This window comes from Palaemon carinicauda, chromosome 30 (genome assembly GCF_036898095.1).
Source record: "Palaemon carinicauda isolate YSFRI2023 chromosome 30, ASM3689809v2, whole genome shotgun sequence".
Classification (NCBI taxonomy): Eukaryota; Metazoa; Arthropoda; class Malacostraca; order Decapoda; family Palaemonidae; genus Palaemon; species Palaemon carinicauda.
In genome coordinates, this window is record NC_090754.1 from 77,710,252 (window position 1) to 77,725,749 (window position 15,498).

At 36.4% G+C, this 15,498-nt stretch overlaps 1 protein-coding gene across 1 annotated transcript; it reads left to right on the forward strand.

Annotated features, from left to right (window-relative positions):
* The first annotated feature begins 649 nt into the window (after nt 1-649).
* Nucleotides 650-15,479, forward strand: LOC137623304 (uncharacterized). The gene is made up of 3 exons (XM_068354100.1): nt 650-850; nt 3,046-3,127; nt 10,835-15,479. Exons 2-3 carry the CDS (start codon nt 3,046-3,048, stop codon nt 14,008-14,010), a joined length of 3,258 nt encoding a protein of 1,085 aa, XP_068210201.1. The 5' UTR covers nt 650-850; the 3' UTR covers nt 14,011-15,479.
* The last annotated feature ends 19 nt before the right edge of the window (nt 15,480-15,498 follow it).

The window sequence follows — 15,498 nt, forward strand, 5'->3', positions numbered from 1 at the left end:
GACCATAGGAACTAACGAGTCTGAGCCTGACTCGAACCCTAGTCTGGAAATCATCAGACAAGGACGCTACCTACAGGGCAGCACAGCCTAGTTAAAACATACCCGGAAAGGTTGCGTTTTCAAAGACAGAACCGGTCTTTTGAAGTATAAGAGGGACTCAAGGGTAGATAGAAAATCATTATAGAGATTAATCTTTATTTACCCCAAATTTGAATATAGAGGCATGGTTTCTTATATTCGATACGTTTTCTAGACCTCGCCGAATGTCTGTGCACATGTGTATATATGTATATATATATATATATATATATGTATATATATATATATATATATATATATATATATATATATATATATATATATATATATATATATATATATATATATATATATAGAGAGAGAGAGAGAGAGAGAGAGAGAGAGAGAGAGAGAGAGAGAGAGAGAGAGAGAGAGATAGATAGATACATAGATAGATAGACATAATTCCTTCTTTACTATATACATAGGAAGTAACATACGAATGCTACTCACATCGGACGATCTCGCCTGGCAACATCTCTCTCTCTCTCTCTCTCTCTCTCTCTCTCTCTCTCTCTCTCTCTCTCTCTCTCTCTCTCTCTCTCTCTCTCCATTTTCCGTTGGTCGCGAGAGCACCTAGTCCAACCAGTTGTTGTCTGGTCTTCCGCAAGGTGGTATCGATCTACCTCCAACTTGAAATGCTGGAATCGGAGGTGTAAAGAGCCAAGACATATCTTCAAAAAATCTGATATTTTCGTTTACGATTCACGAGTGCATTGTGCGCAAAGTACGTCAGCCCATATGACAACTTGGAGATACATGCTCAATCAAGGTAAAGTTAAGTTGATAATTGGTTATGTGAAAACAATTGCTTTAGGAAAATCCTTTTAGCTGATAAGCTGACAGCGTAATCTTCATACACACACATATACATACATACATACATACATATATATATATATATATATATATATATATATATATATATATATATATATATATATATATATATATATATATATATACATATGGACTTCGAAGAGGGCACCATCCGATATTGGCTTTAAAGGATGAAAATAGAAATACTATCAACAAAAGAGTTGGAGTTATGAAAATTGCACAGGATTTCTATATAATTCAATCGATATAACATAATAATGATGTAAGGAATAACTACGAATAGAAATAATGGAACACCCGAGTCTGTGCCAAAAGTAACAATAGGAAAAGTAAAGAAAACATCAAAAGGCACGAAAAGAGGCAGAAGTGAAGATGTCCTAACAATTGATTTAATAATAGATGGAGATTTCATAGTAGGAAAACTCCCTAAACTTTACACAAAAGGTCTGCAAGAATTCTCTATACTACGGCTTAGAAAAACTTTATCATGATACTAACTTACAAAAAGGTAGAAATAAAAGACCTGAAAAAATAACACCCAATAAGTTTACACTCAGAATCTAATTAAATGTTTACGAAGGTCATATTAGGCTGAATAGAAAGACTGCTAGACTTTAATCAACCAAGAAAGCAGGAAGGTTTTGAAGTTAGCATTCAACAACTGACCATATCTATTTAATTAACCAGCTTATGGAAAAATCAACAGACTATGACAACCCACTATGTATGGCATTTATAGATTATGAGAAAGCTTCTGATTGTGTAGAAACTTTGGCAGTAATGAAAGCCCTTCAAAGACAAGGAAAAGATGAATCTTATGTTAGAACACTTGAAGATATAGGTACAGGAAATACAGCAATAGTAAAACTACATAAAATAGCAAGAAAATTCCGATTGAAAAAAAAAAAAGTTAGACAATAAGAACCTCATATTGCCTATATCATTCACAACATGCATAGAAGTTTTAAAGAATTTAGATTAGAAAAATATAGGAATTAACACTAATAGGGAATAACTTGACAACTTAAGATTTACAGATGACATGGTTTTATTTAGTGAATCATGGGAGGAATGATATATTTGAAAAGAGAGAGCAGACATATAAAACTGAAAATGAATATGAGTAAAACTAAGATTATGTTCAATGCAAATGTAGATAGACATCGAATAAGGGTTATGGACGAGCCTCTTGAGAGTGTTAATGAATATCCACACTTAGGGCAGATATTAAGTGTTTCCACATGATATGATACCTAGAGCTTTTGGTAAACAAAATGAAGTTATGTAAAGTAAAAGACCACTTTCTCTAAAAAGGAAAGTATTTGATCAGATGGTATTACCGGTATTAATTTATGTATCAGAAACTTGGAGCCTTACTAAAGCCTTAGAACTCAAGTTAGTTAGAACTCTAAGGGCTATGGAAAGAATAAAGATGGGAATAACCCTAAGAAATAGAAAAAGAGCAACATGGATACGAGAGGGCACTTAATATAGGATAGCCTAATAACATGTAAGAAAAAGAATAGGACTTGGGCAGGACATGGGATGAGAATGACAGATGAAGCACAGGAAGGAAGAGAATGCAATGGATTGTCGAGATAAAAAAAAAAAAAAAAAAAAAGGTGCATAGACTGGCCTTACAAATAAAAAACAGATGAGTGGAAGGGTATGTGTGAGGCATTTGTCCTACAGTGGACTAGCAATGGCTGCTGATGATGATGTATAAATGTATCATCATCATCTCCTCCTACGCCTATTGACGCAAAGGGTTTCGATAAGAGTTCGCCAGTCGTCTCTATCTTGAGTTTTGAACTCAATTCTTCTCCATTCATCATCTACTTCGCGCTTCATAGTCCTCAGCCACGTAGGCCTGGGTCTTCCAACTCTTCTAGTGCCTGGTGGAGCCCATACATTATTATTCCAATCTTATATAGATTTCCAGGTACAAAAAGTTTTATTTAAAAAAAAATACAGTTGAATATCTACATTTGTCGATTCTTTCAGAATAAAACTACCTTAATGTTCGATTGAAAAAAAAAAATCGTTAGTACATTAGTAAATCAGAGCAAACTGTAGGGCGCATAAGTAAACAAATATATATTACTCATACGAATTTTCCCTTTACAGATGAAACTTAAAAACCCATGGCCATGGGTTTTCATGCTTGTGTATCTCAAAGTGTCGTCTTATCCCACTGCAGGACAATCAGGTTAGTGATAACAACAAAATATAGAGGTTTCGTCGTGTGTCTGCTTGAGTATGAGTGTGATGAAATTGAACTATGCAAGTCCAATTACATAAACTACAGAATAAAACATATGTATCTTGATAATTGGCATTACTTAAAGTTACACATGTAACAAGTTGTACATGCATAAGGGGAAAACTTACTTGTATACACAACATATATATAAGAGGAAATTACACATGCAAACAGGTTGTGCACATAATTCATTAAATTAGCACACGCACATCAAAGTTTACATACATTGATGTATCAAAGACAATACCACATAAGAGGAAAGGAACTATAATACCAGTCAGAAACAATGGCTGATGATTAATAAGAAAAACTATGCCATAATCAAAACACTATCCTAGTAATCCATAGTTCATATTACTAGAGTTCATAATACTGTTAATACATCTTCTATATCTAACTTCTCAGAATGGACCAGTCACTATTCATCAGTATTATTATTATTATTATTATTATTATTATTATTATTATTATTATTATTAAATGTTAAGCTACAACCTTGGTTGGAAAAGCAGGATGCTTTAAGCTCAGGGGCCCCAGCAGGGAAAACAGCCCAGTGAGGAAAGGAAACAAGGAAAATTAAAATATTTTAAGAATAGTATCAACATTAAAATAGATATTTCCTATATAAACAATAAAAACTTCAACAAAACAAGAGGAAGAGAAACTAGATAAAAGAATGTGCCCGAGTGTAACCTCAAGCAAAAGAACGTCTAACCCAAGACAGTGGAAGACCATGGTACAGAGGCTATAGCACTACCCAAGACTACAAAACAATGGTTTGATTTTGGAGTGTCCTTCTCCTAGAAGAGCTGCTTACGATAACTAAAGTCTCTTCTCCCCTTTCCAAGAGGATAGGAGCCACTGAACAATTACAGTGCAGTAGTTAACCCCTTGGGTGAAGAAGAATTGTTTGGTAATGTCAGTGTTGTCAGGTGTATGAGGACAGAGGAGAATCTGTAAAGAATAGGCCAGACTATTCGGTGTGAGTGTAGGCGAAGGGAAAGAACCGTAACCAGAGAGAAGGATCCAATGTGGCACTGTTTGGCCAGTCAAAGGTCTCCATAATTCTCTAGAGGTAGTATCTCAACGGGCGGCTGGTGCCATGGCCAACCTACTACATATAAAGGTACCAAGTATCAATCTCGTTCAGAATTACCTGTAGACTGATTCCACACCAAGGAGGTTCCCCCCCCCCCATCGCTGGTGGGATTACCTCGTTGAGGTCTTCTTATGTGGACAGATTTATTACTTTATTAGCTATTCAGGGCCTCTGTACCATGGCCTTCCACTGTCTTGGGGGTAGAGTTCTCTTGCTTGAGGGTACATTCGGGCACAATATTTTATATAATTTCTGTTTTTTTTTTTTTTATTTTTCATAGTTTACAAATGAAATTTATTTTATTGTTACTGGTTCTAGTTAATCATTCTTCCTTTCCTCACTGGGCTATTTTCTATGTTGGAGCCCTTTGGGCTTATAGCATCCTCCTTTTTTAACTAAGGTTGTAGCTTAGATAATAATAATAATAATACTAATAATAATAATAATAGACTTTGGAATTGTAAACAAAATATCAAGTTAGAATTTCCCACTGCAATAAAAGTAGATAAGATGGCCATGAGCATTACATCTTGGTTCTTCAGGTAGAATATCCAAAGAACTTGTTCGTCCTTTACTAATACGCGATGGTTGAGATACATTATGGTATACAGTTCCATAGGTTAGAGGCCGTGAAGGATAAAGATAATGCACGTTGTGGTGGCCTGGTGGTAGCTTCCTTGCCTGGTGATTGCCAGACTGGGATTCGATTCTCGGTCAAACTCGCTGGTTCCTTTGGTCGCTGCAATCTCACCCTCCTTGTTAGCTAAGGATTGGGGGTGGGTTTGGGGAGACTAGAGGTCTATCTGCTGAGTCATCAGCAGCCACTGCCTGGCCCTCTTTGGTACTATCTTGGGTGGAGAGGGGGCTTAGGCGCAGATCATATATAAGATTTCATAGCAATTGTGACCTAGTTTCATTAAGTTCAGCCAATCACAGTAGGGAAGATTATGCAAGCTGCTAACTTTTTTTTTCATAAATTACCTAATACACATAATAATAATAATAATAATAATAATAATAATAATAATAATAATAATAATAATAATAATAATAATAATAATAATAACATTGTTATTATTACTATTATTATTACTTACTGCTTTTCCATAGTTGGAAAAACAGGAATGCTATAAACCCAAGGGCTTAAAAAAGGGGAAATAACCCAGTGAGGAAATGAAATAAGGATATAATAATAATAATAATAATAATAATAATAATAATAATAATAATAATAACAAAGCGACAAAAAAGAATTACTCCATTCCCGAATCCAAAATAATCCAATTAACGATTCCTTGGAATGTAGCGACTCCTTAAAAGAAATCCTAAAAATCAGCTAACTATCGCTCAAAGACTTTGCAATAACCTAAACTTTAATATAAGCCGTCATAGAGCAATTGCAAATCATAGAACAATAGTTGAGAGTTACAAGCATTCGAGACTTATTTTAAACCCGCCAACCACTCGGACCAAGTCTGGTTAACCTTGGTTGGGTGTTGCATAAGTAATGAACCTTCCTGTAAGCTGCACGTATCTGCTTCCTCATATTAGGTCCCCGCTTCGATAACGATTCAATTCTGGGAGATTGTCCGTTTCTTTAGATTCGCTTCGTTAGAACGCACGCTCATTGCAAATAATAATAATGATACACAAACACAAAAACACACACACACACATATATACATATGTATATATGTATATATATACAGTATATATATAATATATATATATATATATATATATATATATATATATATATATATATATATACATATATATATATATATATATATATATATATATATATATATATATACTGTGTGTGTGTGTGTGTGTGTGTGTGTTTGTGTGTATAATTCAACAATTTGTGTGTAAGTTATGACCGGGGTAACCATTTCCCCTAGTCATACCTTCACGTTTTCCATCTTCTAAGTAATGCCCAAATTTTCCTCTCAACATCCAGACTTCAAACATACGAAAATGTAGTTCGTGTACAATCCATTTAAAATTTCAAACTCCAAGTTTTCAGAGACAATCTTCTCCAAAGCCTTTGCACTGATCCTGCTCACTGCACAATCTCCTCAAAATGGGATTTGCTTTTAATCTAATCACTACATCATTTTTGCAATCCCCCCCTACTAATACTTAAATAAAGCCAGTAATTCTATTCTTCCTGCAACCCAACAAACATCGTTTAAAGGCCGCTCATGAATGGCAGAGGCAAGGGACAGTGACATTGCCCTATCAAGCAGGACAAAGCCATAGAGACTGCCCATATATACATATGATCAGCGACTAAAGCAGGGTTTACACGGCCGAGCAGCTCGTCGAGCCCGGTTGTCGAACCTACTTGTAGAACGGCTCGAAGAGCTTTCAGACAGTACATCGAGCCTCAGTGTGCCTCGTGCTAAAACAACGTCAACATGTCTCTCGACCAGGACGAGTTGATAGCCATTGCTTTAGCAGTGGCACTAAGAAGGAAAAAAAAAAAAAGATCAAAAGAGAGAAATTTTCATATACCAACTTGCTTGTTGCTTTAAAATTAGAGCCTGATGACTGGTACAATTATTTGCGTATGGATGAAGACACGTACATTGATCTACCGAATCGTGTCAGCCCTTTCATTACTATGAGGAAGGCCATAACTCCACATGAAAGACTGAGTGTCCGCTATTCCTTTGTTTCTGGCTACTTTATTGGAATAGTCTTTTGATTTAACTTTCCATAAGGCTGGATGAGCTCGATATGCATGTATGAAATCAAGTGCGACTTCCTTCTCATTTTTACTTTCATTAATGGCAGCAATTATGTATTTCTTTGATGATGTTTCCTCTAGCAGGTTTGAATAACAACTGAGGTTCGATGCTCGACACCCGTTCACACGTTCACACCGCTCGTCAAACAATGTAGCTCCGCCCACAAAAGTCAAGATGATCCTGACTTTCATCGAGCCGCTCGACGAGCGCGTTCGACAACCAATTAGCCCGTTTACACGCTCGAACATCAATTCAAACACAGGGTTGTCGAGCCAGGCTCGACGAGCTGCTCGCCCGTGTAAACCCCGCTTAAGTCCCCTCTCCATCCAAGCTAGGACCAAGGGGGGCCAGGCAATGGCTGCTGATGACTCAACAGATAGGCTTGTAGGCTCCCACAAAACCCCAATCTTTAGCTCACAAGGATAATGAGGTTGCACCAACCAAAGAAACTGACGAGTTTGAGCGGGACTCTAACCCCAGTCTGGCGGTCACCAGTCAGGGACGCTATTACATCTGCATGAAGATTCCACTCATGCTTAATAGTCACATTCAAAGTGTTTAGTTCTGATGGGAAGACTGACTCGCCCTCCAATGGCCAATGCTACAGCTGTTGAATTTGCCCAGAATAGCGATGGTCCCTATTATTATTATTATTATTATTATTATTATTATTATTATTATTATTATTATTATTATTATTATCACCAGCCAAGCTACAACCCTAGTTGGAAAAACAAGATGCTATAAGCCCAAGGGCTCTAAAAGGGACCAATAGCCCAGTGAGGAAAGGAAATAAGGAAATAAATAAACTATATAAGTAATGAAAAATTTAAATAAGATATTAAAAAAAAAACATTAACAACATTAAAACAGATAATTAACATATGGACTATGAAAAGACTTATGTCAGCCTGTTCAACATAAAAACATTTGATGCAAGGATAAAACGACAATACCTATTAACATGGCAGACGTTACTAAAAGATTAAACTCTGTTGGGAGTTGGGAAAAGAGATTAAGTGATATTGAGTCTAAATACTAGTTTCAATCATTTTTCCTGCCTTCGGTTTTCAGCTGAGACGTTTCAATTATTCAATTATAAATTATATTGGAAATCTCAGTCAGGCAAAAAAAAAGTGAGATTTCAATATCCAATAGATCTATTTTTTAACAGCGACGCAAAATGCACTTCTTTAAAGGCAACCTCATGCCCCTCCCAGTAAAATCCTGCAATTATTTTCATAGATTCTACGCCAGAGGCATCTCTCTCTCTCTCTCTCTCTCTCTCTCTCTCTCTCTCTCTCTCTCTCTCTCTCTCTCTCTCTCTCTCTCTCTCTCTCTCTCTCTCATAGTAGTAGTAGTAGTAATAGTAGTAGTAGTCTTCTTTACAGATTCCCCTTTAATATATCTCCGTAAGCATTTGTTTAATAAGACTGAATAAAATTCCTTTAGGTACCTAAAGAAAAACTAGAATCAGCTAAGTTCATTCAATCCTTAAAAACACAAGACCAAACTGCATATCTTGTTTCATTAGGCGATTTATTACGAATAGGGATAGAGTTAAACCGCGGCCACCGATATTAGATGTTTCACGATGGTCCCGGTTAAACCCCTCAACTTTTCAACGAGTACATAAAGATATTGCCACATGAAATTCACTCCAGCCTTTGTATTTAAAGGTTTAGGTTTAAAGGCCACTCATAAATGGCAAAGGCTAGAAACAGTGACATTGCCCGAGTAAGCAGGACAATGCCCAAGAGACTGAACATATATATATATATATATATATATATATATATATATATATATATATATATACAATCAGCGCCCAAACCCATCTCAATCCAAGCAAGGACCAGGGAGGGCCAAGCAATGGCTGAAGTTGACTCAGCAAGTACACCTATAGGCTCCCCCAAAACCCCCATCCTTAGCTCACAGGATGGTGAGGTTGCAGCCATTAAAGAATCAAACGAGTTTGAGCAGGACTCGAACCCCAGTCTGGCGATCACCAGTTAGGGACGTTATCAATTAGGCCACCACAACCCTGGAGAGACTTCTCTTCCTTATATTTAGCCTTTGGCTTTTCCTTATCACAGTGCTCAAAGTCTCCAACCCATTCTTCATTGCATTCATTGATGTGGGCTATATACCCCATGGCTTAGCAAGATGCTGGGACCTGACACACGTTTTATGGATTTAGCTATATAGTCAATGCCATAGCCAAGCAGAGGAACCGAACACGTTTTATTATTTAGGCTATATATCACCGGGTATAGCCAGGCACCGGGGAATAGGACACATATTATAGGTTTGGATTTATAGCCCCAGCATATCGAGGCATTGAGACCTAACACATGTTTTAGGAATTAAGCTATACAGGGCCGGGTAAAGCCAGGCACTGAGGAATAACACACTTTCTGGATTTGGTCCAGCCCTTGTATAGCTAGGAACTGGGGCCTAACATACTTCTTTTGGATTTGGGCTATGTAGCCTGGGGAATAGCTAGGAGTTGGGGTATAACATATTTTTCGTGGATTTGGGCTGCATAGCCCTAGGAATGGCAAGGCGTTGAGGCCGAATACATTTTATGGATTTGGGCTATATAGCCCTTGGTATAGCCAGGCACTGGGGGCCTGACGTGCATTTTGTGGATTTGGGCTATATAGGCCTTGGTATAGCCAAGTGCTGGTCATAACACACATTTTATGAATTTGGACTAACCCTAGTATAACTAGGGACTGGGGCTTAACACAATTTTTAGATTTGGGTTAAATAGCGCAAGGGTTTAGCTAGGCATTGGGACCTATCACACGTCTTACACATTTGGTCTATATAGCTAGGGCTTACACGGTGTATAGCTATGCATTGGGGTCTAACAAACATTTCACCAATTTGGGCTATATAGCCCCCAATATAGCCAGTCATTGGTAAGACACGTTTTAAAGATTTGGGCCATATAGTCCCTGATATAACCAGGCACTGAGGGAAAGATTTGCCCTATAAAGTCTCTCATATAGGCAAGTACTGGGGCCTACCATGTATTTTATGGATATGGGCTAGTTTTAGTATAGCCACCCACTAGGGCCTGTCACCCGTTTTATAAACTTGGGCTATGTGACACATTCTTCCTTGTATAATCTAAACATGCTGATATTTCCCCATTGTTGCCTCTGGCACATTTCACGCTCAAAATCAAAACCTTACTATACACCCTCCCATAATAGCATTTAATTCCCCTATAATTTGTCCATCATTTCTACATCCTTTTCGATATCAAAATGGCATGATCATTCCTCTCTCTGATTCCTTGGGAATTTACCCTCATCTGGATACATATAACCACCTTAACCAAAGAACTATTATAATAAAACAATGGGTCTATTCATATATCTATTTTGCTCAATGTAAAAATAGTTCAGTAGGTAATGAATAATGCATTTGGAAGTACTATCCACCAACCAAGGGCTAGCATTTCTTACCAGTAGCTCCGATAAGAATATAAAGCATGTAGGTACCACCACTCCAAGATTTGTATTGGAATGTAAACATTATTATTGTATGGACTTCTTGTCATCCTTTTGTATGACAATCTTTCTTGTGTGTGTGTGTGTGTGTGTGTGTGTGTGTGTGTGTGTGTGTGTGTGTGTTTTCATGTGAAGAAAAAACATTAACATTCAATTTTAACTTGAAATTATGCCCAAATCTTTTACAGCTGCACAAATTACAATATGCCAAATAATTCATACATATGGAAATAACATTCCAACATAATAATCATGCAATTTTCTTCACTTACAGGTGGTGGTAACCAGGTCGAATCACAGGAAGACTTTGAAGGCCACTTTATCAAAACAATATCTCCTCGATGCAATAACTTGAATAATAAAGAAAAACTTCTGAGGAGATTCAACAAGAGCTTAACCAAGTGGGAAAGTTGTTCTTCGAAATATGATTTCGCTGCTGCCAATTCCTCTTGTTTAGCTTTCCTCAGTGACGAAAAGGTCATTTTGAAAGGCATAAATAGTAACAAAAAAGGAGAATACTGGTGTTATCCATCCATCCGCTGTAGGAACTGTAGCACATTAAGCACCAATTTCCAGAAATGCAAAAATAATTTGGGAAAACTTGAAAAAAACTGTTTGCTCACGCAAAATTTCACTGGCACAGAAATTCCAAATCATCCTGGATATGCACTCATCCCTTTCTTACCCTGGAACTGTGAAAAGGGGAATAACTTTAAAGAAAAAATGGAACTATCTGTGCGCTTGTATAACATCAACAAAACACTCCCACTATACTGTGGTCACCTAATATGTAATGAAATTAAATCTGCATTTCCTATACCCATTTTAAGACTGAATGAGCCCACGCATCAGGCCTGCAGCAACACACTAACTGAGCTTCAGACCAATCCCACTTGCTACAGAGAAAAGAATGAATTTTGCTTTTATGCATTTAAAGGCCCAAGCAATAGTAATTCAATTGTCTTTATCAGTAAAGACACCAAGATGATTTCTGACACTGAGAAATTAGTGTACATTTTACGGAATTTTACTGATTTTCAAAGCAATGGGAGGTGTGAATACCCTCTGAACTACACAAAGAATAGTACACACAACCTCTGGAATGAAAAAACTTACTTTTTCTGTTACACAAAGTCAAATAACTACAATGATACAGACTTGTGGCACATAAAAAAAATTACAGAGCGCCTAAGGCTTGTCGAATTAAATGAAAATGTTACGGATTCCATAGAGTCTAACGTGATTCTTCAGAGATTAATTTTAGCAGAAACCACCATCAGTATTACAACATACAAAAAAATAAAAAACTTGAACTACACTTTCAAACATTATACAAACGAGTTCCACATTCCAGTCTTTACTGCAAATCATACAGAAATAGAAACACTGGAAGATATCGAGAATGAAAATATCACGGTTACAAACAATAAAAACAATACGTATTTTACTAAAGTTGAAGATACTGTATCAATATGGGGTCACAGGAATTGGATAACTTTCTATAACTGCTCACTAAAGTATCAAGAGGACAGTAAAGATCTACTCCTCTTCCTTTACAATGGTACCTTAGATTTTGAGTATATTTGCAATGATGATACAGGTGTCCTCTTGACTTCCATTAGAAGGGAAAATGTCACCTTGCTCCAATCCCATAATTTTTTACGCGACTGTCGTGATCAAGGAATAAATAAAAAAACCGATGAAGACTGCAAACGTGACCTGAAGACAGCTACAGACTATGAAACACGGTTCTTTCACTTCTTAATCTATCCAAAAAACATGGACAAGTCTGCTGTAAAACTACTTGGCGAGAAAATGAATATTAAAGAAACAAAGATCTTCAAAAAAGAATTTAAAGATAACACGCATCCTTCAGTTGTCAGTGGCCTCACAAAAATACTTAAGAATGAGACCAATTTGGAAGATTTTGATACTACGGGGCAGACAGAATCCAGACAAAAAACTCTACAGATATTTATCCTTGCCAGTCTCTCAAAAAATACTGAATGTGTGAAAACTCTTGTGGAAGGTAGTTTTTCAATTGATATAAACCCAAATGGTACGACAGAGAATCTACAGCCAGTCCCAAAGTATGTGATAGGTCCAATTCCATTAGATATCGATGCTGAAACGTGTTTAAAAATCCTCCCCATTGATGTTAATGAAGATTTGTTAAGGATACAAAATAATACAATGCTCCGTGTTAACAAATTCTGGCCCACTTGCATGTACAATAAGTTGATTGCATGGAATGAAAACAAAAACACTACAAAAGTAGTCCCAGAGTGGGATTACCTCCCTTTACCATGTAAGGCAATGGAAATGGGACTCTTTCTTCTATGTTGTGCTATTACCTTCATAACAATATCTGGAAACATAATAGTTATCACAGTTATGATTTTTTCAGGATTAGTTAAAAAGCATGTTTATATGATATATACTTCAGTGGCCGCAGCTGATCTGCTCCTTGGTGTTACCACAGCTTCACTGGCACTTCGCGATACCTATGACCTTATGAACGGGTATCTTACAATCTACGATTTGAGTGATGATGGGCCTTGGGCACCCTTTGGTACACTTGCTAATTATCAACCAAAAGGATTCCAACAAACTAGATTTCCAAGATATGGATGGCCAGCATATTGTGCAATTGCAATGAATATCTCAATCCTGTCCTCATTAATGTCTCTGGCTTTACTTGGTATTGCAATTCTTCCGCTTTCCATAAAGATACTTACTTTTGAAAATCTAAGGAATGAAGAAAAGGATGAGAGTCAAAGACAAACTCAAAATCTCAATCAAAGTAACAGCAATCAATGTGACAACTTCAAAAGATGGCTCTTCTATTTTGATAAAAATAAGACTATAAAGATTGGAATATGCATCATATGGGTTTGGAATATCATTTTGGCATTTCTGATTAACGCTGGTTCAAACCTTCAGGAGAATTATGATAAAAAGGCACAGAATTACACATTAACTGGCTTCTTTGATCCTGTTACAAAGCTTACTCTAAATACTGGGAGGGGCAAATCGGTCTTGTCATCAACTGCATTCTACCTTCAGACTCTAGTTGCTAGTGTAGCAGGAATAATAATTGTGGCTATCTTAGCAACATTAGCAATAATTTTCAGCATACGAAGATCAAGAGTACCGAGTCCTATAACATCAGATAATCATTTGCAGCGTGTCAAACACTTTAGTGCGATTTCTAGATCATTCATGATGATGGTCATACTTTTTCTAGTATCATGTGCACCAATAGCTTCTGTCATATTAGCTAACAGCGTGACGGTTAACATCTCTGAAAACTTCCCAGTGCTTCACTTCATAATCTGGTGGCTCTGCATGGCAGGATCATCCTGGAACTGGTTGATTTATTGCTTCCGAGGAAGATATTTCAAGGACGAAGCAAAAAAACTACTTCAAAAGTTATGTGATTCTGTATAATGTAGTTGAAATCCAAATGAAATAAGTTCCCATTTAGTAAGAATGACAAAACGCACAGAGAATGAGGTTTTGAATAAAAACAAGAACAAAACCGGATATTCACGACCAACCTCACCATCCTTGTGAGCTAACTATAGGGGTCTGAGGGAGCCTATATGTCTATCTGCTGAGTAATCAGCAGCCATTGCCTGGCCCTCCCTGGTCCTAACTTGGGCGGAGAGGGGGCTTGGGCGCTGATCATATGTATATATGGTCAGAATTGTCCTGCTTGCCAGGGCAATGTCACTGTCCCTTGTCTCTGCCATTCACGAGCGGCTTTTAAACCATTGACCAAACTCATCCAAAGCACCTTTTCTGGAGAAAACGTAAAATTTGCTACATCAAAGAAAGGTACCTAACAGCATCTCTTTGACTGAAGTTCAGTCAAAGTTTTGCGTTAATTCCAAAAGCTAAAGTTTCATAAAAGGTAGAATGGCTGTTAGATTTCTTAAAGATTTGGACTTACAAATACCATACATACCCTGGAGAGAAAAAAAAAAAAAAGAAAAAAAAAATATCGTAATTTTGATCGGAGATTCGCGGTAATAATATACTGTATTTAACCGTATTTTAGTAAAATACATGTGACCGTAATTTTACCATCCTTTGTTATTTTCGGGTTGGTGACTGTAACATCACTCCTTTACGTCAATATATCCGTTTTTAAAACTGTAAAAATCCTGGAATAAATGTTGCCAGGAATTTATCCTTTTATTATTGCAAATTTTTAACAGTGTGGTATATATTCTTTAGCCAAAAGATTTTTAGCTTGCTCCATTCCCTATTAATAATATTTCAAGACAAAAAAAATGGATGTAGAAATAAAAAACTTGGAATATGAGGTTTGGATTTGATTAAAAACACAAATTTTCCTTATAATAATAAATGCTTTCATAATAATGATTATTATTAATCTTACAATCATTTAAGTCAATATAGACTAAGTGGAAACTTTGTATTTTCTTACCAAAACACCTTATTAATAATACACGGGCAGAAGGAGCTTTTTCAGCTGTAATTAACAAATAACTAAGCAAAACACTTTGCTCCCTCAAATCTTAATTCACAGTATATACAGAAATAAGAAATGCGATTTTCAAAATCGATAAAGATTGAAAATTCAAGATATAAAATAAGAGATCAAATTGGAATTTGCTATCCACACATCTGGGATTATAGATTGCTTCGTGACATTTACCTATGACAGACTTCACCTTTATATCATCTTGCTTCTTTTCAGTTATCATAGTAAATTAATCAGTTCTGAGGGCGCCAAAAAAATCATCCCAATTTTTGAGTTGCCAGCAACTAAATTAATATCTAAAAAACCTGTTTTCTTAAATATTGTGGTCAACGATACGTCATTATTGTTTTAGGTCAAATGATTAAGAGATTTCAGGTAAACCTGAAAATAAATGTGCTTTCAGATATCTGTATTTCATTAACCTT

Bases quoted from the DNA above. Each gene is read 5' to 3' on its own strand.
- LOC137623304 (XM_068354100.1), top strand. From the start codon at position 3,046: ATGAAACTTAAAAACCCATGGCCATGGGTTTTCATGCTTGTGTATCTC. The intron at 3,128-10,834 runs GTTAGTGATAAC...CTTCACTTACAG, and splicing joins TCCCACTGCAGGACAATCAG to GTGGTGGTAACCAGGTCGAA.